We start from the raw sequence: 23969 nt of genomic DNA on the forward strand, positions 1-23969 counted from the left end.
AACGAATCGCGATTGGCTAACAACGCGCACAAAGGGGCAATGGAAACGACAAAACCTTAAAAAAAATCAATCTATCTGAGAATATGAGATGAAATTACAACGCTTGGCTTTTCTTGGTACTTGAAAGCGTCATTTCTCCATCTTTTCTTTTGGGTCTCAGATGAAGTCAGTAGATTTCCGAAAATACAGACGAAAGTGTATCGTTCGAACGTTAAAGCAATTGGAGATATAAACTTCTTGACAAAGTGCTTAGTGTCACTTGTCCCGCAAAGTATGCGCATTTAGGTTACAGTCAAGTCATTGAACTCTGCAAGTGCCGATTCGATCGATCATCTCGTTCGTCCGTTTGCTCGCCAAGAATTTGCATACAATGAAGTTACGGGTGCTAGTATAGGCGTCTTGGCTATTGTGCGAGTGTCCACGATACCAAGAATTATCCCCAAAATTCGAGAGTGAGATGCAGGGACTATGCTCTTGGCCCTTTGCAATTGCAGTGAACAATCTCAAAATTCACCATTTGCATTGGTGCCTACTCCATTTTTCAAAGCGTTTATTCCACGTAGCCACCTTGTTTGTCGTCTTGGCTATCATTCTACTTTTCTATTCTTCGTTTACCCGTGGATCTACCATCATCAAAATGCTTGGATTTGTTTATCGAAAACTGTTAGGTGAGAAAAAAGGAGAACTTCTAGATCCTCCTTTGCGTTGGGTTAATTTCATGGGATAATTAATCAGATGAACTTGGCAATACAAACAAATAACTTCAGCAGCAACCATTCTACTATAAAGATGAAGATGGATCCCACGATCTAACATCATCACTTCCATCGTTCACTTCCACATTCATTACATTCACTAAACACATTACATTCTTTTAACGGACCAGTTCCATTTTTCACTCTTTCAACATGAAGTTCTCAACTGTTTCTGCTGGTCTTTTGGCCGCATTCGCCGCTGCTGCTCCAACCCCAACCTCTGACGAGATCGTCAACCGCGCTGCCATCGCCAAGCGCGCCACTGTTACCGACGCCTGCGACATTGGTTACGCCAGTACCAACGGTGGTACCAAGGGAGGAGCTGGAGGAGCCACCACCACTGTTTCCACCTATGCTCAATTCACCAAGGCTGCCACTGCTGGTAACACTGTCGTTGTCGTTTCCGCTCCCATCACCCAGGCTGCCAAACAAGTCAAGGTTGCCAGTGACACCACCATCATCGGTAAAGACTCCAAGGTCGTTTTCACTGGTTTCGGATTGTATGAGCTCCCCTCCCTCTACTGTCACTTGCAATTATCTAATCTTATCTTACCAGACTCGTCAAGGAACAATCCAACGTTATCATCCGTAACATCGCCATCAAGGAGGTTCTTGCCGCCAACGGTGATGCTCTCGGAATTCGTAAGTTCTCTAATTTTGTTTATTTAACTACTTCAATACAGCAGACTGACCTCCCCTCTAGAAAAATCTACCAACGTCTGGGTTGACCACGTTGATCTCTCCTCCAACAGAGACCACGACAAAGACTACTATGATGGACTCTTCGACGTGACCCACGCTTCTGACTACGTCACTCTCTCCAACTCCTTCATCCACGACCACTGGAAGGCATCCCTCGTCGGCCACTCCGACTCCAACTCCGCCGAAGATAAGGGACATCTCCGCGTCACCTATGCCAACAACTACTGGAAGAACGTTAACTCCCGTGGCCCTTCTATCCGTTTCGGTACTGCTCACATCTACAACTCTTACCATGACACTGTTGCCGACGGAATCAACACCCGTCTTGGTGCTCAAGTTCTTGTCGAATCTAACGCCTGGACTGGATCCAAGAAGCCTTTGTACTCTACCGATGCTGGTTACGCTGTTGCCAGCGACAACGACTTTGGATCTGGAGCCAACGAAGCTGAGAAGGGTACCATGTCTGCCAGCACATTGGGATACAAATACACTCTTTTGGGTAGTAGCAAGGTTAAGTCCGCTGTTGTTGGAACTGCAGGTGCTACTTTGTCTTTCTAGATTGAGAGTCAGCAGTGTTCTTGATTCTACTTGGATGATATGAGCACTTTGAGGAATGGGGCAGAGATAGTACAGGGTACTTTAGATTCTTGGTGTATATAAATTTTTTGGTCAGAGACCGTATATATATATACGTATATATAGATGTGAATAGACAGCTCTAGTAGCTAGTAAATGGAAGATTTTCACTTATCTACTTTCCCGTGGCAACTTTCGTGATCCGCTTTTAACTTTCGATTTTAGAATATTGCTTTATGTCTCAGGTCTTGAATTGGACACAGCAAACATACCTCCTGCTCAATGAGAAGGGATGCGAATTAGACAAATGGGATTGGGCCGTTCCCAGGCGTTTTATCATCTCGTTATTTCAGATGGACATATCGTGGGAGAGTGTCAGAACCGAGGAGTAATGAAGCGAGGATAATTTTAGCGCGTGGCATTCAGCCGCATGAGGGACGGTAAGGTTCGCGAGCTGTATGTGGTTAGATGACGAGAATATATTGTACAATTTGCGATAGAGGCAGCAAACGACCCATTGAAGCAGTCTGAGATGAAAGAGAACATATTTCATCTAGCCAACAATATTGGAGAAAAAATACAGAATGTGTTGTCCATAATTAGCGGTTTCAGTAAAATTGGTACCTATCGCACAAAAATAATGCTAACAGTTACTTGTGAGTCCACTCGGCCTTCTTTTTCTCCGCAAAAGCCTTCATTCCAATCTTCTGATCTTCACTTCCAAATAAGCTGTGGAAAACTCTTCTCTCATACTCTACACCGTCTCTGAGTGGTAAGTCCTGACTCTTGTTGACGACTTCCTTCGCGGCTTGTACTGCAACCTTACTGTATCCTGCAATTGTCTCAGCAGTGCCTAGCGCAGCTTCAATGAGCTCTCCCCAGCTTTCATAAGTCCTTACCGCAACTCCCCATTCTCCCGCTTCTTTGCCACTAAAGTTCTTGCCGGTCAAAATAAGCTCCATAGCTCTAGCTTTTCCAATCGCCCTTGTAAGTCTTTGACTTCCACCAGCTCCAGGAATCGTCCCAAGTTTAATTTCTGGTTGCCCAAAATTTGCTTTCACTGTGCAGTACAATATATCGCACATTAGAGCCAATTCGAAGCCTCCTCCTAGCGCATGCCCTGATACGGCTGCAATAATAGGCTTCTTGATGGCGGTTGTGAGGTCTGACCAAGATTCTATGAATGAAGTTGTGTAGGCTTCAGAGAAGGTAAGCGGTGCCATTTCCTTGATGTCCGCACCGGCTGCAAAGGCTCTTTCAGATCCAGTGAGCACAATAGCAGATATGGAGGGAGATTTATCGAATGCTCTAAGTGCATCGTTGAGTTCGTTTATAAGTGGTGTAGACAAGGCATTAAGTGCTTTGGGTCGATTTAGTGTTACTTTGATAAATGTTAGTAATAATTTTGTTAGAATAGGGTAGGGTAGAACAAAGTACTTTGACCTACGCCGGGTCTTGGTTCTGAAGTTTGTATGAATTCGTAGGATTTGGCTGAGTAGGCTCGTGAAAGTGCGGGGAGAGTTGGAGCTGTGAATCGCGAGGCAAGGGGCCTCAATGCTCTAATTGAATACATGACTTGTTGAGATGTAGAATATCGTGAAATTAGACTTTGATCCCGATTGTATGAAGGCGTTAGTTTAGATCATTGAATAGAGATCCAAGAGTTTCAATGTTATGAATATCAAGAGCAGCTTGCGTACATTTCTCTGGAACTCATTTCTGGCAATTCGGGTACAACCGATTATCCTCGGGAACTCAGAGCTTAGGTAACCCCAAGCCCCCCAAACAGGAGCCACATGCATGGATCGTCCCGCATAATCGAGAATCACGTGAAAATAGCAACCTGCGCGCCACAATCTAAGCCACGACGCTTTTCACGGGGCGATCCATACAAATCTATTAAAACAGGTGGTCTCGAATTTCAGAAAGTTTCAACTTCAACTACTTTCCGCGCCTACCACCAAACGTCACTCCTTCCAACTCCAACTCTTCCGACGAGATTTATTACACCTGCACAAATTCTATACCATTTCCACACAAGAACACGCAATTCAGTATGGATTCGATAGAACCAGAACAAACCCCTTTCGCGGCTGTGAGCGCGCAGACTTCAAAGATAGGACGTGTAAGTTTGTTCATAGATGCGATTTGTTCAATCGCATCATTTGGAAAGGATGTATAGACTGATTCGAAATAAATAGCAATACCAAGCCTGGCTAGATAAATCAACACCATATGTTCCTTACAGATGGTTGGCTACATTCGGGCTTCTTATGATATTCTTCGTTCGCATATTCGTCGCACAAGGATGGTATATTGGTATGTTGCATCTTGGTTGCTTTGCGCGTTCCCAACTTATATTTTTCAATAGTGGCATACTCTCTTGGAATCTACCTTCTTAACCTCTTTCTCGCATTCCTTCAACCAAAGTTCGACCCCTCCAATGAAGCTATCGATAATGATATGGAAGATGGAGCTGCTGGTGGATTACCAACCAAACAAGACGAAGAGTTCCGCCCATTCATCAGAAGACTTCCTGAGTTTAAGTTCTGGCATTCAGCGACAAGAGCAATTGGAATTGGTTTCGCTTGTACTTGGTTTGAGATTTTCGATGTACCAGTGTTCTGGCCAGTGTTGGTTGTTTATTGGTTAATTCTGTTCACGTTGACCAGTAAGTAATTCCTTGATAGATGAATGACTTGAGACAGAGTAGTGTTTCAACATACTGACCTTTTCCACAGTGCGCAGACAAATTCAACATATGATTAAATACCGATATGTGCCATTCTCGTTCGGCAAGACTAAGTATGCCAAAAACAGCTCGTAAACTCAATCGAGTTCAGGATGCAATAAATAAATGACCTGCTTGGGTGACGACAGACCTGGAGAAACGATAGCAATGCTATATTGTGTACAAACAGTTGTACTTCATATATATTCATGAGAGGATTTGGAAGCAGAAGGCGGAACCCTTATTGATTTTAATTACAACTTTCTCATTTCCAGTATACTTAGGGATTTTCTAGGACATTCAAGGGTCTATTTTAGCTGAAAAGCTATCGGGAAATAGATGATACGAGCTAGTCAGAGTCAAGAGAAGAGCAGCATCATCACAAAATCGCACCTCTCAAGCTTTTTGAAACATTAGCAAGCTCCCAAAAGATGCTTTCGAATACCCCAAATCCCTTTTGGACATTCTTCTAGAATTTCAAGGTCGCGCAATCAAATTATATACTCAGCTTGTCTCCTTTGATAAGCTTACTCTCATTCATTTCTGGTATATCGTAAACCTATCTTTCCAAACACTCTTCGCCTAGACTGCATCTTTCTATGTAAATCCTTCCCTCAAAACATCTTAGCTGGGCTCTACTGTGCATATATGTGATACAATCAACTTCCTTTTCCATTAGGTACGGACCAATGATCTGAGATAACAAGACCAGACATGACCCGTAGTGAGAAAGTGAAATTTAATTGGACAAAAACTTCAGCCACAGCTTAGTGCCATACAATCCAGCCTTGTCACTAGCGCTATTCTCCCAGTGTCTGTCCATCCATTCTGACGCGACATTCCCAAAATTATTGACCTACAATAATACATTCAAGCATATCCACAAAACAATCATCGAGCAACAAGATGGCGTCCTCAGCGTCTCGAATTGTTCATCAAGAATATATTGCTCGCATACGATATTCCAATGCCTTACCACCACCTCCAAATCCTCCCAAGCTCCTCGACATCCCAAATACTGGCCTTGCCAGTGGTCAATATACTACACCTGGATTTGCTACAAGATTAGCGCGAGATCAACCATTGAATATCGAAGCCGATGCGGAACTTGGTATGCCATTAGACTTGGTGGGAATGCCAGGCATATTTGACGGAGACGAGAGCTGTAAGTTCGCATATTTCTTTGCAACTTGCGCAATCGCTCACTTTTAATTTCCATAGCCATACAAGCACCATTAAATCCTCCACAACTTCATCCTCATGATCGTGCTCTCCTCAGACCATTGGCGACATTGGGCAAGCCCAAATTCTCTGATACGGGAGTCTCATTTTTGCGGCGGACTGAATATATCTCTTCTGGCTTCACCTCGAAAGCGCGCATGGAAGGCACCACCTCAGCGAAAGGACTTGTTGATACACGAAAACCAAAACCTGTCCAAAACGTACCGGCTGATCGCGAATCTCCTGCATATATCAAGGCACAGGTTGAGAAGGGTTTCGAAATCGCGGCTACCAATCTCAAGGATCGCACCCGAGTCCGCCATCCTACTAAGCGGAATGTTCAACTGGTCGATGCAGTTCCTCTTATACCAGACCTCGATGCTTTCCCAGATGCGGGTGGATATGTCCTGTTGAAGTTCCTCACCAACCCCGTTCCTCCAAGCTCTACTTACGACGCTCGGGTTGAGAGCAGTGTTTTAAGACCCGCTGATCCCACCGAGGCAGAAATCGAAATGAAGGAAGCTGCTAGACAAGCTTATGAATTAGATCCCCACAATAATCCACCTCCAGACGAAAAGATACAATACGAAATGTTCATGCCAGATACGGTTACTGATGCCAAGAATATCAAACGGAAATTCGACGTCCTGGATCCTGAACACGATGATAGGGACCTGTATTCACAATTTGATGAGGAAACGGGTAAAGGAGCGTTCAGACTGAAGAGACTCCGTGGCTATGAAACAGTTCAAACGAGCGGTGGGACAGATGACAAATACGATGAATATGTGGTGATAGCTATGCACGATGGAACCGATGGGTTACACCAAAAAGCCGCACATTACTATCCTGTCGTTCAACGAAGTTCCATCAGACCACAGAGAACCAAGAATATTCAAAAGATGAGACACAACATTAGTGGCGAAGAAGAGGAAGTTTTGGATATGGTGGATCTGAGTATTGTTGACCCGAGCGCGGAGACGAAGCAGGTGATGGAAGGGTTTAAGACTTGGCCGTATGGAGAGAACCATGAGGATGAAGCAGAGAGAGAGGCAGCGGAAGTTGAGGAGGCGCTCTCCGAAGCAGATGCCGAAGGCGAGGACGATGATGTGAATTCGCCTGTAAGACCTAGTTTGGGTGGAAAGACAATTGCGTCGAGGGTGCAGAGTGATGAGGATGATGATGATGACAATGAGAGTTTACATTCTGAGGATTAGGAAATGTTGATCTGAAAGAGGGCCGGGATGGGAACAAGACTGTGGGAAGGTGAATAGAGAGATGAAGCAAAGAAAAGAGCGAGAGATAATGGAAAATGCATATGTGTGCATATTAAACGAATATCTTTCGAGCAATAAGTAATTAATTACACAGGTCTACTTTGAATTCGCATAGCAAGGAGCGGCTTTCTTTGAAGATGATTGTAGTTATACAGCAGGGGAGAAAGATATGGATAAGATGATACCTACACACGTCTTAAATAAGATATCGTGAACAATCTGATCTGATGAGAACATGAAAATGAGCCTCGGAAGGAGAGCCAAAGTAACCACTATAAAACGATGTATATATGTAAGTATGATATTCATGATATGTGATTAACTAACTCTATGCACCTATCCTATCCTATCCCAACCTGCCCTATCCCATAAAACCAGCCTATTCCCAACTGAACCCCAATAAACCAAGGAAAAGAAAACGCCTCTGCTAATATGATGCTATGCTCGCGTATCGGTGTGTATGTATGCGTGTATGTTATGCTTCTAAATCCAAATGACTACAACGAGATATCTCGTTGCTAAATTACATTCTTATCTATACCTCCGCCGAGCGACTCTATTCCTATCTCATTCAACTGGTGAGAAAGAAAGAAAAAGGTAAAGGAACCGTGAATGTTCGTATTTTGAGGTCAAGAAGTTTGAGTGCAGACTTGTGTTTTCCAGTAATTCATCTCGTTTCCAATGATTAGTCTTATCTTATTACTCCATCTACAATTCCACATTCGAATCTGTACACTTAAACCACCAATTCCTCTTCAAACATGTTTCGTTGTGTTTTGGTGTCGCGCTAGGCGTTGGTTTTGCATCAGGTGACGGATCAACGCAGACGAAACCAAACCAATTTTTAGAGGTGCATGTTTCGGTTTTAGTCGATAGAGTCGAGGTTGTGGACGAGGGGAGAGGTGGTGCGGAGGTTATCGAATGGGATGAATCTTTTGTGCTCGAGACAGAGACGGATGTGGAAGTCGAGGTGGGATCTTTGCAACCAAACCAGCCAGGATGCTCACAAGTTGTTGTTGCTGTTGTACTCGTACTGGAAGAGGTGGAAGTGGGTGTGTGTAGCACTGAAGTGCTGCTGCTTTTAGTGGTGGTTTTCTCATCCTTACAGCCAAACCAGCCAGGGGTTTTGCAAGTTGAGGTTGATGTTGATGTGGTGGTGACCGGTACGCTAGTCGTAGGCTTGGACGTTGTAGATGCATCTTCATCTAAGCAGCCCCACCAGCCAGGTGTTTTACACGTAGAAGTACGACTCCGAGTATTTGTGGTCGACGTCGACGTTGATGGCGCTGACGTGGCAGTGCTACTGCTGTTGCCTTCTACCTCTTTCCAAAGTGGGCAGTCTACACATTCCGGTGTAAATTTGCAAACTGGTACCGTATCGTAGACTTTGATGATTTGTTCAATTACAGTTATGATCTTGTGCGACCAGATATGTACTCCCCACCCGTGATCGGCCACAACGTCATAAACACACTCCATACCGCTATGGCATGAGCTTTCTAGCGCATATCCAGCGTATGAACAAGAAGCGGTAGCTCCATTGCACGTTCCCAAATAGATCGGGTCGGCAGTATGTCCAAAATGATAAGCTCCAGTAAACTCACGCTTTTGTGGTGTACTTGGATTGTGACCTGGTGGCGCTGGTAGTCCTAAACGACTTACAGGCAGAGCATCCGGAACTGCCTCAAATGTGACAACAGGAATACCATATGTCAACCCTAACATAGAACTAACCGATCCACCAAGAGAGTGGCCTGACATCCACACGTTTGCGTTAGGATAAAGAGCTGTGACATTGGAGTAGAGGTGTCGAGCCGCGGTGTAGTATCGATTTTCCGACCTTAGGCTTCTCTTCAGGCACGATAGATTGCAAGTGTATGTTCCAGTAGCACAATCGCAGACTTGTCGGTAAAAAGAAGCACCTTGTTGACCACAACAACAACTGAAAAACAGATTGTCGTTCTCCTTATCATTTGTAGTTGTCCCATCCCCATCGTACACCGCAAGACTCGTTCCTTTTAATCCTATGACAATTGTAGAGTTCGACTCATCCATGTAGATATAACCTCGTAGACCATCGGCATCCCAACCAAATCCATAATCATCGGTTCGATTGAAACCCCCATTAACGTCTTTCCAGTCCCCTGTTTCTGGTTTATCCACATAGGCGTTCGCTGCCATTTGTGCCAGTGTTATGATTGTATCCTTATCTGTAATATCCGGTCCAGCAATTTCGTCAACAGTCCAAGCCGACGGTGACAATGCCCATACATCTCCGCTCTCTCTTGATGCCGCCACCATTGGATCAACCACTGAAGGTCTCCTGTCTTTTAATCGTTCTATCTTCACCGGGCTCTTCTTCATAATCAATGGCCTTGTTACCTCTTGTAACGGCCCCTTTCCATCTTCGGATTCCAACCATACTGTTGACTTGGACGTGGTATCTAGAATATCGAGTTGTTTATGTAGTTGAGGGTGTTCGTACGTTCCATGATGGAAGACGTGGCGAAGTGACTATTGTTTACTGTTAGCATTATTTAAAACGTAGCGGTGAAAAGGATATATCTACAAATACATGGTTCCCAGCTAAATCCTGTCCGGGATCTGATTCTGGAATCGAAGGTGGTAATATGGGCAATATTGGTTGCTGCTGTTGTTGATGAGTTGAGTCGGATGCACTTATCGGTGTCGATAAGGCCCAGAAAGATAGTAGTAATTGAGCTGTAACCCTGCCAGCAGCAGAACAGGATGTGGATGATGATTTATACTTCATCTTTTAGGAAGTATCAATGAATGAGGAAAACAAAAGAGATGACACTACTTTGATACTTTGTTGGATATGATGAGCAATATAGTAGGTATGTTTGGCTGAACATCCTCGAGTATTGTAATGAGAGATGATGGATGATAGATGACGAGGCGTCACAAGCTCACAAGCACACAAGCATTAGGCGGAGGTTTATACTCTGTGCAGGACATCGAAATGAAGAAATCCTATTGGTTCTCTGGTTGATCCTTGTGCGTCTCGTATATCTCACAGCCTCGAGACAACCCTCTGCGTTTGGTTCATGTTGGGAAAGATTGCCGTACCTGACAGGAGAAGGAGACTCATATGATCAAATGTACCGCTGGGCATACTCAATTATACGCCCAACTCAATCTGAATCGATTAGGAAGGCCGACCCCTTCGTCATACCTCCCTCAATTTTACCAAAATATACGCCGGCCTGAGTACAAAACCACATTTAATACCTCGAAAGTCGGAGACCAACTGGCAAAAGCTGGCGTCTACGCGTGAGTCGTTCTATAGCTAATTAAGGTAGCTGGCTTATAATAAGTCTTCGTCGACTTATCTGATATAAACACACGTAGCTTCAAGGCTAAACACGGAAACTACTTCGACTAGGTACTTGGACTACATCGAGTACGTGCCATCTTCCATTTCCCTTCCTTGCCTTCCATTTGAGTGCCTTCTACCTACTGTTTGGTTCGTCAAAATCAATTTATGCTTATGAAATGTAACTCGATTCTCTTCCTTTTACATTCATCGAACTCTTCAATTTTCCCACACTCATTTACACAACGATCCCCGGTTATTGCTCGAGCAAAGTAGAGTTTCAGGCGTCATCGTATTCATGCGACTTTAGTTCGTCTCTTCATAAATAGGTATTAAATATTTCCCTCCTCAATTTTCTCTGATTGCCTTCAAAATGCGGTCTTTTACTGACAAGATGAATTTCACTTTCCCAGATTTCATGTCGTCCCCAGGGAAAAAGAGTGATAGCCAACGGCCCCGTCCATTGCAGCTTTCTAAGTCGCTTTCAAATCAAGAACCACCTTCAAGTCCGGATCGTCTATCCTGTCCTCTCAGAGCGAACACCATACAAAACGGCACTGTTCCATCGATACTGATGTCAGACACAACAAAGTTGGGAGAAAACAGGCGACCCGGGACACAATCAAGTATTTTTGAGAAAACCTCCGAGGATGAAGGAGAGGGCGGGGAAACGACGGAGGCGTCTGGAAAGTTACCCGTGGACTTCGATGAACTTCCTATAGAGCTTGTGAGCTTAGCGGATAGGTTAGTCAATCTTTTAGCATGAAGCAACCAGCACGCTTGATTAACATCTGCTGTAGTTTTATTGATTCTCTATCTGCAAAGATTCATCCCACCCCTCCTTCAGTCGACAAATTATCCGGGCTTTTCCAAGACTTCTATGCCGTTGCTGCTAATCACATCAACACTCACATCTCTGCCTTGTCCTCCCGACAACATCGCGCAAGCTCTCCAGCGCCATCAGCCTCATCATTATCGGCAACGGCGAGCAAGATCAGAGCAAAAGCTACTTCCATGAATAAGGAACGTCCCAAAGTAATAGAAAGAAAATCATCTGAACAGCAGATGTTAACTAGCGAAGAAATCAACGAGCGGAAACGTGCTAGGAAAGCGCTTGAACATAAGCGTGTTGCATTAGAAGAAGCAATGGAGAGGAGAGTCTGTGAAGGCATATATGATAGGATATGGCGACACAGAAGTTCACAAGATGAAGCTCAGGACGAGAAACTCCGTTCAAAGACTGCCGCTTTGTCAGTGGTTGGGATAGGGTTAGTAGATTTAGGAGTTGATTTGGGCATTGAATCAAGTGAAAAGCCAGATGCAGCTGAAAAGCGAGAACTAGAGGTTCGAGAGTGGCTAGAAGGTGCCAGAGCAGAGTTGATTGCGATGAACGACGAAAGATATCCTCTCGGGAAACTTAACCACTTAAAAGCAGCCCACAAAGGCATTGTTGATACCTTATCACACTTTCATCCATCTTCATCGGCGGATGAGATCATGCCTATGCTCATCTTTACCCTTATAACATCTCGACCAGAAGGGATGAATGTCATAAGCAACCTTTACTTCATACAGCGATTTAGATGCGAAACGAAGATTGATGGGGAAGCTGCTTATTGCTTAACAAACCTAGAAGCTGCGATTTCTTTTCTTGAAACTGTAGATCTTGCAAGTTTGAGGGCAGACGAAATTCCATCGGGGCCAATCAAAATCAGTAGTCGACCTAGCACACCGAGAACAGATAAACCTGACTCTTTGACAGTTGGTATCACACCTACAGGTCTCTCGACTCCAGCAACTGTTTCGGCAACCCCAAGTCCTTCTGTGTCTAAACCTACGAACTCATCCGTGTCCACACTTCGGCCTACGACTCAAACCGCGGACAGAAGGCTCAGTGATTTGTTCCAGCCACCTGCGGCTTTTGGGGCAGCTGGAGACGCAATATTTGATACCGCTGATCAGGGGTTCAAGAGCATTGGGAACAGTTTGGAAGGTAGCTATAAATTCTTGCTTGGAAAGCTAAAAGAGCGCGACTCCAAAGGCCAAGCTTCAGAAATCGCTATACCAAAAACGCTGGATGATGCCCGAAAGCTTATCAGCACACCTCCACCAGAGGATGACGGGTCTGTAAGTGGTGGAAGTACTCCGCAAAGCCCGACTGTCAAGGAACATAAGGACGAGTCTAGTGCGGAGGCGAAGCCCGAAGGGCGTAGCCGAAGTGATTCGGCTCAAAGAATTGATGATAGAGTTCTCAGCTTCATTGGTGGTCGCAAAATGACCAGAGAAAGAAGCGCGGATAGTAATCGAAGTGGCGGTAGCTCTAGCAGAAAGGTTGCATTTGCTCAGGAGGAAAATGGAGAGAAAGGGACACCCTCTCCACAGACTTCTGCTGGTAATCCGGCCATCGTTGAATCAATGCGAAATCTTGGCAACTCACTCAACCCGATGAACAGGATTGCTGGGATGGGTATGATGCGTAGTTTTGGACGTGTAACAACCCCAACAACGCCTACCCCGACTAGATCAACGGTACCGGATGGAGGGACTGCTGAGTTGACTACCGTATGTATCATTGGCCCTGTATAATTAATACTTACTGACTTTGATAGACATTCCCTGATTTAGCAACGTCTCTATCACCCAAAGAGACACCTAAAATCGCGCCACCGAACAAACGATTCATGGAAGTTCAAAATCCAGGGGATCTCAAAATCAGTGAGGTGATGGAGTTATTGAGAGATTATAGAAGATTAGCAGGAGCTTTGAAGGATCTTGGAGCTGTTTAGGTGGTATCACCATAATTTTCTTTGATTATTTTGTCGTCTACATATCCTCGGATACCACGTTCCTTGAATCTTTTCTTTGTTTTTTTTTTGTTTTTTATTCTATGGGCTGTTATCAGGACACTGGGAGTATGTTGGAATGGTATTCATCGGGGCATGGATATGGGAGACATAGAATTGGATGGGTGTATGGTATGGGATTTGAATTGGGAGCCTCTGACGAGTGGGGAATGTCTGAATTTATAAGTCGACGTGAAAGCGAACTTAATCCGGCCTGAAGAAACACATCGATATACGTGGGTTTCAATTTAAACTTCAATGGATCGAGAGAAGATGGGCTATATCGGTACATTTTGCAGAGGAAGTAGTAAGATTTAGATACACGGTATGGGGTTTAAGGACTTGAAGAGGTTGAATTTGTTTGAAATGATGGATGTAATAGACAACAGAAGCTCGGAAGACATCAGTGAAGGTGAGTACTCGAGTACACTCTATGTGATAAAGTAGAAATTGTGAGATTGAAAATGAGAAGAATTTCAAGACTACCCGTTTGTAATTGTTGTGGTGTGTCATTGTGATTTGAGCATTATGACCGGACAGTGAGATGGAGTTAATTGGAAGTAGGGATGCGTATGTCTGGTGCTTGTAGGAATGATTTGTGTTGTGAGGGGATTTATTTACGCTTCTTAGGATGGAAAGGGGGTTGGCTGGCTAGCTAGCGAGAATCGAGATGAGGTTTTATGTTTGAAAATTTGGGGGCTGAGATTTAGATGTTTGATTTGATTTGATTTCGATCTCGATTTTCCTACTTTCCCAACGCTTCATACGGGAAAATGCAAATATGGAATAAAAAGAAATCCAGGATCCTCCTCTCGACATCCCATAACTCCGATTCGTCAAATCTACAGTGAAAATTATTGTTGCACATCTGTAAATACCCCGGGTACCCGGGACATCCTGCCATCCTACTCATATAGGTACTTGTTCTAGAAAATGCACATCAGACGAGACTTTGAAAATCTTTCATGCATAACCCTCTATATTTTGAGATCATCTAGACAATGAAGAGATGAGCTCACAGTGCCGCAAACTAAATTCTCGTATACTGGACTGGAGGAGAGTTCAGCTCACCAATTTGTGTTCTACATCCTGGAGTAGTTATCCGAAATCTTTAATACACTACTGCATTGTGACTGCATGATCCTTTCCATCTCACTTAGAAATGGGAGTCAGATATACAGGGTATTAATACCAGATCGAGACCCCCAAAAGGCTTTTCGGAACTTATTTCAGATATGCAACAAAGGGGTTTTGACTGGATATTGGGAACCCTCTAGTGAAACATGATGTGATGATATGATATTTATTCGCATTGGGAATAGACATGGAAATGAACTAGATTTCGAGAGCACATCCCCTCGTCAATCCTGGCACTCCGTTGAAGCTTTGACGAATCCGCAAATGAGTCGTTTAAAGGATGATGAGCGTGATTCTTAGCAAGCTAAATCTGAAAACTGCATCTATTTTACACTCTATAATTCCTCCATTGTATGTCTTGATGCGATATCACTGCCAGCCTTCCGTTGTATGGATTGGAGCGAAAAATTTGCGCCTAACTCCGAACATCATATTCATCATTCTTGGCTCTGATCGTAGCTCATCCTGTCATCTATTCGGAATGAAAGATGTTTCTCTTAAATGAAGATGATACTGTCAGATGAGCACTTGCTGTAAACACAATCATCTTACAATAGCACAATTTTGCTGTCGGAGAAGCATCCGGACCGCAACTGCCGTTCGGTAATTCAGGCAAATATGAAGTTATGAACCAAGTCACAGATCGACCACACATTTCCCCGGATTTGTTTGATGTACTCCAGACTTGGCAGTCTTGACTTAATTAATATTGGACTTAATAACGATTTTATAGTATCATGGAATAAAGAGGTAGTTCTTGGCATGTGGTATTAAAACGGCAATTCCCACGTGTGAAATTTCATATATTTTGAAGACATTGCTTTGAATCAAGATTGTGTAGTCGACACAACAATCATCATGAGAAGTTCGAACATCACATTCTTCTTGCTAAGTATTGTGGCAACAGTCAGAAGCCATGCAACTTTCCAGGAACTTTGGATAAATGGTGTTGATCAAGTCGGAACCTGTGTTCGCTTGCCCCCTACCAATAGTCCTGTCACCGATCTGACATCAACTGATTTGCGGTATGTATTTTTACCATTCTTTGTAGCGTTTTAAAGATGTTCCTACCGACTGACTATATGAATAGATGCAACGTCGGAGGTACAGTTGGAGTATCTGGGGTCTGTTCAGTGGCAGGTATGTCAATGCAAATCGCAAAGACCTTGCTTAACCTGACATGCAACAAGCTGGAGGGAATGTAACCGTAGAAATGCATCAACAACCAGGAGATCGAGCATGTGCCAATGAAGCCATCGGAGGCGCTCATTATGGACCGGTCATTCTGTACATGTCCAAGGTCTCAAATGCGGCGAACAATACTGGCTCTGGTTCATGGTTTAAAGTAGACCAAGAGGGATACGATGTGTCTCGTCAGTGGTGGGGTTCGGCATGTTCTCCCCTTTTCCTATCCCAAGTCAAATCTCTCGGCTTCTTCCTAGCTTGGAAAGTACCTAATCGAAGTATGAGGCTAATACACATGTGCAGCAAACCCTAAACGCCAACTGTGGAAAACGATCTTTCATCATTCCATCAACACTAGCACCTGGTGACTACTTGCTGCGCGCAGAAGTCATCGCTTTGCATGTAGCAAGTTCTGTAGGAGGCGCTCAACTCTACTTGTCTTACTTTCAACTCCGTGTAACTAGGTCTGGCACAAAGAACCCCACTGGAGTATTATTCCCAGGGGCATACTCGGCCACTGACCCGGGGATTCTGATCAATATCTACCAAACCATAAACAATTACACCATACCCGGACCAACTACAGTCTTTACTAGCTAGGCAGTAGGTAATGAACATATACACTTTAAGATGGAAAGAGTTGATTGGAGCATGTGGTAGATACCATCATGCAGAACTCGAAAGCAAGAAGCGGAAATGAGAACCATGTGTTAAGTAATGAAGTTTGTGATAAAGATCCTTTTCAAGCTTAACATGCTTTCGGTGATTTCTACATGGCTGTATGACTTGCAAACAATATGATAAGGTTTTCTCAAGCACATAAGCCTCGTTTCTAAGCGGTTAACTCCAGAATGACATTGTCGAAGATATCGATTCACAATACTTACCTAGTCGGTGAATAATAGAAGTACACAACGCGAAAAATGTACTACTCCTAGCGGTGGTGATGAGTGCAGAACAGACGGCGCTTAGATCATGTGCCCACGTAACTACAGGCTTAAGAACATTGCCAAAATACCAATGACGATGTGGTGTAGATCCTTGTAGTGCATATCCAAAGAAATACGGAGTGTGAGGAACAAGTAATTGCCGATCTGGAGGTGAAAGAAAGATTGATGTTGCATTAGATCAAGGTGGTTTATGCGACTGGATGAATTGAGTTCTGGTAGTGGGGTCAGTTATGTGTACTGTGCTGTAAAATCCGAAGCGAACACCCGGGAGTTTGGTTGTAGCGCCGTGGCAAGAAAAAGATTTGCGAGGGGGAAGTATGTGGTTTCACGAACGGCCAGCGGCCATAGGAAAGCAATGCGGTTCGGGTGTGCTGAGTCTTAATGGGGGGCGAAAGACTTGGCTTCAGTGTCACCTCACATTGAGGAAATAAGCGCCATTGGAGCACGAAGTAGACTTGATGGATGAGGTTTCATTGTTCCTCGGATCATTTGAATCGGATGAGTGGAAAGATCTGACGATTTTGATGACTTACGACCTCGGGCACGTAGGTTGATACTTACAACAGTTGCGAGGCTTGTATCCGTTCCATGATGCCAATAATAAAGTAAATCTCAACTCGATACGAATCCTGAATGGTTATGCTGTTGTGATACTGTGACCTATGGGGTCGAAACGAGGGGCGCAATAGATTCATTCTAACGTGCGACAGGTGAGCTGAGCTGGACTGGGCTGATGAGGAATGAAGTTGTAGCGGAGTGAACTTGGGGGCTGACTGGCGGACTTTCCTTTTCCTTTCCCTGTCTCCTTCCCTTCTGCTGATTCATCTTATCTTTATCCACGACACCAACATTTAGACAACACCACTTCAAACCAGCCCGCCCCGGAAATTAATCTCGAGCCAATTAAAATATATAAAGTTTGAAGAACTGGTGGAAGCGAAATAAGCGAATATTGGGCAACAAGAAGATTCATTGGATCAAATTGAATTCACGTAGATCATGTGGATCATACCAAGGTGGGTATAATGAAAATGTCGATATTGAGAGAAAAAGTGGTCTGGAGTTCTTTCCCCCGAGCTGAATTATTGAATATGTGATAACATTTCCAAAATGGTAGGTGGCAATGAGCACATCGAATCGGTTACTCTTCTCAAACACCGTGGGTTGGAAAAGTGGAAGCATATAACATATAGAAAGCCACCCTCAAGTATATCACCAAATGTTGGTGTTTCGACCATCTGATCAAATATCGGTAGGTACAGAGTAGGTAGTAGGTAGGTAGGTAGACACAGTACTTGCTTGCTAAATCAATCCATCAATCCATCATTCTATCAATAAATACATGAATAGCACAGCCATGCTTCAATTTGGTATCTCGAACCCCAAGAGAGGTATTGTCCAATTCAACCGTCTTTTTACCGTTGGCTACTGTATGCCTCTTTCTTGAGAAAAGGGAAACCAAGGAGAAGATCCAAATCACCCAAATCATCCAATGGATTCCATGATCACAACCATCGGTCAACGGCCATCTGCATATTCCGCCACAAATGGAGGAACATCAGGAACATCAGGAATACGGCAAATACTGATTTGATCAGACAAGGAAAGAACTCCCCTGTCAATTTCTTTGGACCCCAGCTTTTTCTCTTCTTCATTCAACCAATCATCAAATGTAACGACTTGATTGAGTGATGAGAAAGGATGGAAATGATGAAAAAAATGTCGAAGCTCTCCAATCAGGAAGATAAGATGAAGATATGCCCATGTCCATACATATGGTCAGTAACCATGTCTGCATGGGTGCCTTGTACCTTACCTTGGCCCTCTATTCAACCGCCAGACTCTTATGTGATCGATGCACCGGGAAGGAAGTGGATGTGATGGATGCTGGTTGCGGAGAACCTTTCTCAATTAGTAGAAGCACAACTGCATTTCTTATCACACACATAATCCACTATCACCTCAATTTTTCCAGTCATACAAGAATGTCAAATTCCCGCAACCCGAACTTATTCATGAAGCCTTTGAGTCGGTTGAGTGTCGTGGGATGAAAACTTCTTTTTTTTAATATCTTCATGACGGTTCAGTAGAGGATCAAACAAACCCCCAATACCTACATCACGGTAATATTTGGATGAGATAGATCTTGCTGGTCAAGATCAAATATCAGACTCTTATTCATTATTATTCCACCTTACGATACGCAAGAAAGAGCCTCGACGAGATAGAAAACGAGAAGGGACTGGTTCGAATGACGAAGGCTTAATAATTTATACACCACCTGCAACAAACTCCCCTTTCCCTTGACCCCTAACATATAATAATAACACATCTGCAACATGCGGTCCTCAATATTGGCTCCGAGCCTCTTCATCCTCACATCCTTCACACAATCTACGAGTGCATTGAAAGCTCTACCGAATTCACCATGTGCATCGAAATGCGGCAATGTGTTGGGAGGAACCTCAGGAGAGGATGATATCGTGTGTCAGAATACGGACTACACAAGCTTAATTGGAACGACATACTCGGGTTGTGTGGGATGCCAATTAACGAGTACTTTTGTTGATCCTTCAACAAATGAGACGGATTTGGAATGGGGTTTATGTTCGTTATTCTTTCCTCGAATTTATGTCTTGAAACATGACTAACATGGCGGGTACGTAGATAATTTGAGATATGCCATGAGTTGGTGCCTCTTCGGCTTCCCAAATAATACAGATGTGGATAACACGCCATGTATAACGTCTCTATCTTGTGGTCCAATGAAGAATGCCATCGAATACGGGAATCTAACGACAGATGCCCAAACTGAATATGGCTATTGTTCAGACATTGCTACGAATCAAATCTCCGAATGTCAGAACTGTCTCGAGATATCCACATCAACATACTATCTGAACAACTTCTACACTCTTCTCTATGGAGCCTGTGATCAACAGCCTGCACCAGGCTCAACATTATCCTTTCAAGGTTCGCCCTTTTCCACAACTCAACTCAATATGACATCTCCCACTCCCACCGCCGTACCCGGTCAAACCTATCCCGGCCTCTCTCTCAATGCACGAATCGGAGTCGCAGTAGGAATAATTGTCTTCGCCCTCTTCATTACCGGTTTCTGTATCGTCTTCAACGGCCGCCGCCGTCGTCGTCGCATTATTCGTCAACATCAACTCGAAACGGGCTATGCAGCTTGGAAAAACGCACATGACGTCGATGGACTAGGCGGTCATATCCCTGTCAATGAAGTAGATAGTGCAGTCTCTAATATGACGTCTGGATCGGGAGGATTCTTCGATAGTCCTAATTCCCAAAAACCTCTACAGCCGAATTATTGGGGTCAACAACAACCTCACGGTGGAAATTTCACTGGACCGGCTGTCATGACGCCGATCGAAGATAGTCCTATCACTCCTATGGCCGAGAAAGTTTATCTGTCTCCTTACTCCTCACCATATAGTAGTCCAGCCACAGCATCTACAGATGCAAATGGGAGGAGTCCGAATGTTGATCAGTGGCCTATGGATCGAAAGAGCGGTTTCGGTCAAGGAGGAGGCAGCATGGCCGAAAAACTGAAGGCTCGAGAGAGGGAAAGAGCAAGGAGGAAGAAAGAAGAGGAAGTGATGAATGAGCGCAATCAAATCGAGTTGCAGAATATGCAACATTTCCAGAACCAAAACGTGGCTCCGGTCTTGGGGCATCCGGGGTATGGAAGGGATCGAGATGGGGCGAGAGGATTAACGAGTGAGGATGCTAGGAGAGGCGATGCGCTTTAATTTTCACTCGGGCCTAGGTACTTGAGAAGGATGTCGTTGTTTGTTTATTTTGAGTGTGGATTTTTTGTATATCATTTTTTGCGTTCGATTATTTGATGATACCATTTTGCGACGGAGAGGGGAAAGGTGGGCTAGACAAATCGTCCAGAAGGGAATGGATGGGACGAATCGATGAGTGAATGAATTGTTAATACTGATTTTTAGGTAAGTCATGTGGAAGGCACAAGACAAGGAAATAAATACCACTCCAGCAAGAAGTAAATTGAGAGGAAAGGAGACCTTTGTGATATCGTCAATGGAGAAAATATATATATATGTATATATACAGGTGTGATGTACATCACCACAATCCATTTAACCTACTTCGTACCATGATTGAAAATGATAACACCCTGCCTGTGAATCTAACCCTCTGTGCTTCTCTCCACTGTTCTGCATCGATCATCTCGAGGATGTACCTTGATAAACAATGGTTCGATTTTATGATTGAGTATTCATACACATGTTGCATGCATCCGTACATCGAATTCTATTTTTGTATTGCTGAAGATATGATTAGATTTGGGGGAGAGGGGAGTTCTAATTTGTATATTGTAACTTGTAAGCGCAGGGAGAAATCAAGGAGGGGGGAGGTTGTTTTAGGTTTAGAGTTTGTATATATGTGTGGATATGTGAGTACCTATGTACTTCTTTAGAGTAAAGTGCAGGGTGAAATTTTGATGGTGTGGTCACTGGTAAGTGTTGTGTGGTATCGAATTATTGATATCGTTATCGATATCAATATTAATATTAATATAAACGATTTAAAGATATAATCAACACCGCAAGAACAATATTCGAAGAGCGATAGTATACTAGACGATATCAAAGGAACCGCTTAAGCTTACCTTTTGGATTCGTCAATCTGAATTTTACTGTACATTTTTGATGAGAGCTTCAATTTACTCGAGGAATTCTCCGCGAAAGTGCTAAAGAGGGAGGAGGAGGGGAAGGAATGCATCCTAGGTTGTACCTGTAGCTGGAGTGTTTGCTGTTGATTTCGATTGGTTTAGGTATGAATGGCAATTGCAATATTGATCTCGGTTTCCGTTGCAGATCATTGGATTGAATATATTGTGTATTGAATAGTGTCTATTCTGATTTTGAGTGATTTGTGGGAGTTTAGGGAGTTAAGTATTAGCTTGGGTTAGATGAGATGAGGTGAAAGGTGTTGCGGGGATTGCGTAAGTAATAGATGCTAAAAATGGAATGAATTCTCAATCGTACTTTTCTGATCATCTGGCTATGTGAGTCAGTGAGTTAATTTGGTATAATTATGTATATAGAGTTGATCTACCAAACAGATCCCAACATGCCCAACACCTATCGCCATCCCAAGCCTAGGTTCAAAGAAACGACATAGATACCAAGCCCGCTGATACTAATCCCGCTCTCCCAGCTACTAGTAGCTAGTCACAAGCCCATACACGCCTAAAGAAATTATATATCAAGAAAATGTAGATAGTAATGACAAGACGAAAGACCGGGTATCATGTAATCATCACATATCCCATGCATTGTCGACTCTTCAGAATTCCCCGGGCCATTGATCTTGATCCTGATCCTGATCGCTAATAACCGACATCCTCTTCGGTGCTCTTTTTTTCTTCCTTTGTCTTTTCTTCTCTCTACTCCTCTCCCTCATATCCCCGATATCTCCTCCTACGAGGGGACTTTTTGTTCTCTCCTCTCCACCACTGTTTAACCTCGTTTCAATATCCTGTGCGCTGGGAGAAAGAGAGGAAGCAGTAATTCCACTATTCTGCGTGCCATCGATAGCGGCTCTCGCGTAACTCATACTCACGTCCCTATCTCTGTCTGCATTCCTTACCATCCTCTTATCTTGAGCCTTTCCCCGATTATGAAAACTTGCATCCTCGTTACTCTCCGTCATTCGCGCCAAGTTCTGTGTCGGTGGTGAAAAGGTTCTTGCAGGATTAGAATCAGGGGTTTGTGTGTTGGTTAAATGAGGATACGAATACGGTGAAGAGGATTCCTCGTGAAGCATTATTGGTACCGTATCTTCTGTTTTCGGATATGGATTTGAACGAGGTATCGAGGGGGAATAGTAGGCATGATGGGCTGGAAGAATAATCGTATCGTGTTTATGCAAACTTTCATCATCGCCTGGGTACTTTGAGAAATTGAATGGCGGTGCGATATTTGCATTATTATGTTTTCTAGTTTGCGGAGGTGCAGCTAGAGTGATGGTTTCGGATCGCGTATATGGGTTTCCGAATGCACCTTCGTTGGGCGCAGTGATATTGAGAGCGCCATATCTCTCATCTAAAGGAGTATGGCGTTCGCGTGCACGTTTTAAGGAAATATAATTCCGCCACAGGGTGAAAATTATGAAAAGGGTAACGAGGAGAAGAATGCCAAGACCGACGGATACCCCAATGATTGTGTGCTTCGATAGACCTTTCTTGGAGGCAGCGTTGCTTGGAACTGTGGTATTGTAGCTTTGTCCAGGGGATGTTTCGGTTATGGTATATTGAGAGAAGACGGAGGCATTGAGACCAATGATAGTTCCATCGGGCGGCTGTTGGTGACATCCTGCTTGGAGAGCTATCAGGACTAGGTTAATTAGCATTTAGTAGTCATAACTTAGGGAACAGAACTCGCAATTTGAGAGATAAGATTCGGTATTGCCAGATTGAAGACAACTTTTACATGCGGAAGTGCCGCCACTCAAAATAGAGTTGTAGTTTGCCGAGCAATAGCCATAAGCTGTTTCATTTTTGGTGATGAAATTTCCATCTTCAATTGCTAGTTGAAATGGGCCACAAGCAGTAGAGGTAGAGCACGGTGTGGCTATTGTATCTGTAGCATTGGCAAATCCGTACAGACATGATGCTAAAGTATAACGAATATTGTCTACCGGGCGTCAATACACAAGTGACTTTCCAAATGTCATGTCAGAACCACACTTACACATAAAGCAGTGTTGATCATTTTGATCATTACCAGCTGCAGTGCTCAACTGCAAGCAAGAGAGACATGATTTCAATTTTTGGCCAGCTGTAGTGGTTATGAAATTTTCATTTTGACAGACGATTTCACTTCCATCAATACTGTCCGAGCCCTGGCCATCACTACATAAAGACATGCATGGTGAATCCGGTGTAACCATCAACGCGAGCGCGATACTGTTGACAAGACTGAGTAGTCCAAACGATATTAGAAACATGGTCGGAGAGATAGTGGTCGTCAATGACGATTATGAAGCTGCCAGGTAAAGTTTCGAACCCATCAGTAGGATAAGTTCCTAATGTCGAGCCTTGCGTTATACCTTCTAGTATTGTAGAGCTTGCGTGTTTGTCGCACAAGCCAGCCAGACTCGGTAACGTAAAGGTGTCAATTTGTCATGAAAGGCTCCGCTGATCAGATACTTTTATGAAAGGAACATATTGTAAAGACTGCAGCACCTCAAAAGAAAG

At 43.8% G+C, this 23969-nt stretch overlaps 9 protein-coding genes across 9 annotated transcripts; 6 read left to right on the forward strand and 3 right to left on the reverse strand.

The window, feature by feature from the left end:
• Positions 1 to 908: 908 nt before the first annotated feature.
• Positions 909 to 2015, forward strand: EAF01_005162 (uncharacterized protein; the record flags this gene model as incomplete). Its single annotated transcript, XM_038913417.1, has 3 exons — positions 909 to 1255; positions 1312 to 1397; positions 1459 to 2015. The coding sequence occupies 3 exons, from the start codon at positions 909 to 911 to the stop codon at positions 2013 to 2015; spliced, it is 990 nt and encodes a 329-aa protein (XP_038771503.1).
• Positions 2016 to 2683: 668 nt separating this feature from the next.
• EAF01_005163 (uncharacterized protein) lies at positions 2684 to 3606 on the reverse strand (the record flags this gene model as incomplete). The annotated part of the gene is made up of 2 exons (XM_038913418.1): positions 2684 to 3414; positions 3471 to 3606. 2 exons carry the CDS (start codon positions 3604 to 3606, stop codon positions 2684 to 2686), a joined length of 867 nt encoding a protein of 288 aa, XP_038771504.1.
• A 483-nt stretch (positions 3607 to 4089) lies between these two features.
• Positions 4090 to 4860, forward strand: EAF01_005164 (uncharacterized protein; the record flags this gene model as incomplete). Its single annotated transcript, XM_038913419.1, has 4 exons — positions 4090 to 4158; positions 4235 to 4352; positions 4405 to 4704; positions 4775 to 4860. The coding sequence occupies 4 exons, from the start codon at positions 4090 to 4092 to the stop codon at positions 4858 to 4860; spliced, it is 573 nt and encodes a 190-aa protein (XP_038771505.1).
• Positions 4861 to 5670: 810 nt separating this feature from the next.
• EAF01_005165 (uncharacterized protein) lies at positions 5671 to 7202 on the forward strand (the record flags this gene model as incomplete). Its single annotated transcript, XM_038913420.1, has 2 exons — positions 5671 to 5929; positions 5986 to 7202. 2 exons carry the CDS (start codon positions 5671 to 5673, stop codon positions 7200 to 7202), a joined length of 1476 nt encoding a protein of 491 aa, XP_038771506.1.
• A 346-nt stretch (positions 7203 to 7548) lies between these two features.
• EAF01_005166 (uncharacterized protein) lies at positions 7549 to 10223 on the reverse strand. Its single transcript, XM_038913421.1, has 2 exons — positions 9832 to 10223; positions 7549 to 9776 (listed from the first exon to the last, which is right to left on the reverse strand). The coding sequence occupies exons 1-2, from the start codon at positions 10033 to 10035 to the stop codon at positions 7971 to 7973; spliced, it is 2010 nt and encodes a 669-aa protein (XP_038771507.1). The 5' UTR covers positions 10036 to 10223; the 3' UTR covers positions 7549 to 7970.
• Positions 10224 to 10993: 770 nt separating this feature from the next.
• On the forward strand, positions 10994 to 13925 carry EAF01_005167 (uncharacterized protein; the record flags this gene model as incomplete). Its single annotated transcript, XM_038913422.1, has 3 exons — positions 10994 to 11343; positions 11400 to 13161; positions 13209 to 13925. 3 exons carry the CDS (start codon positions 10994 to 10996, stop codon positions 13383 to 13385), a joined length of 2289 nt encoding a protein of 762 aa, XP_038771508.1. The 3' UTR covers positions 13386 to 13925.
• A 1512-nt stretch (positions 13926 to 15437) lies between these two features.
• Positions 15438 to 16364, forward strand: EAF01_005168 (uncharacterized protein; the record flags this gene model as incomplete). Its single annotated transcript, XM_038913423.1, has 4 exons — positions 15438 to 15604; positions 15670 to 15719; positions 15770 to 15969; positions 16068 to 16364. 4 exons carry the CDS (start codon positions 15438 to 15440, stop codon positions 16362 to 16364), a joined length of 714 nt encoding a protein of 237 aa, XP_038771509.1.
• Positions 16365 to 18693: 2329 nt separating this feature from the next.
• Positions 18694 to 20863, forward strand: EAF01_005169 (uncharacterized protein). Its single transcript, XM_038913424.1, has 2 exons — positions 18694 to 19321; positions 19382 to 20863. Exons 1-2 carry the CDS (start codon positions 19054 to 19056, stop codon positions 20488 to 20490), a joined length of 1377 nt encoding a protein of 458 aa, XP_038771510.1. The 5' UTR covers positions 18694 to 19053; the 3' UTR covers positions 20491 to 20863.
• A 1194-nt stretch (positions 20864 to 22057) lies between these two features.
• Positions 22058 to 23719, reverse strand: EAF01_005170 (uncharacterized protein; the record flags this gene model as incomplete). The annotated part of the gene is made up of 3 exons (XM_038913425.1): positions 22058 to 23106; positions 23155 to 23406; positions 23464 to 23719. The coding sequence occupies 3 exons, from the start codon at positions 23717 to 23719 to the stop codon at positions 22058 to 22060; spliced, it is 1557 nt and encodes a 518-aa protein (XP_038771511.1).
• Between the last annotated feature and the right edge of the window lie 250 nt (positions 23720 to 23969).

This window comes from Botrytis porri (genome assembly GCF_014898465.1).
Source record: "Botrytis porri strain MUCL 3234 chromosome Unknown BPOR_006, whole genome shotgun sequence".
NCBI classification, from domain to species: domain Eukaryota; kingdom Fungi; phylum Ascomycota; class Leotiomycetes; order Helotiales; family Sclerotiniaceae; genus Botrytis; species Botrytis porri.

What these genes read in the sequence shown, in the direction of transcription:
- EAF01_005166 (XM_038913421.1), bottom strand. Translation starts at nt 10,035, where the DNA reads ATGAAGTATAAATCATCATCCACATCCTGTTCTGCTGCTGGCAGGGTT. An exon ending in TAGCTGGGAACCATGTATTT is followed by an intron (nt 9,777 to 9,831) that starts GTAGATATATCC and finishes AGTAAACAATAG; the next exon opens with TCACTTCGCCACGTCTTCCA.
- EAF01_005169 (XM_038913424.1), top strand. Translation starts at nt 19,054, where the DNA reads ATGCGGTCCTCAATATTGGCTCCGAGCCTCTTCATCCTCACATCCTTC. An exon ending in GGATTTGGAATGGGGTTTAT is followed by an intron (nt 19,322 to 19,381) that starts GTTCGTTATTCT and finishes GCGGGTACGTAG; the next exon opens with ATAATTTGAGATATGCCATG.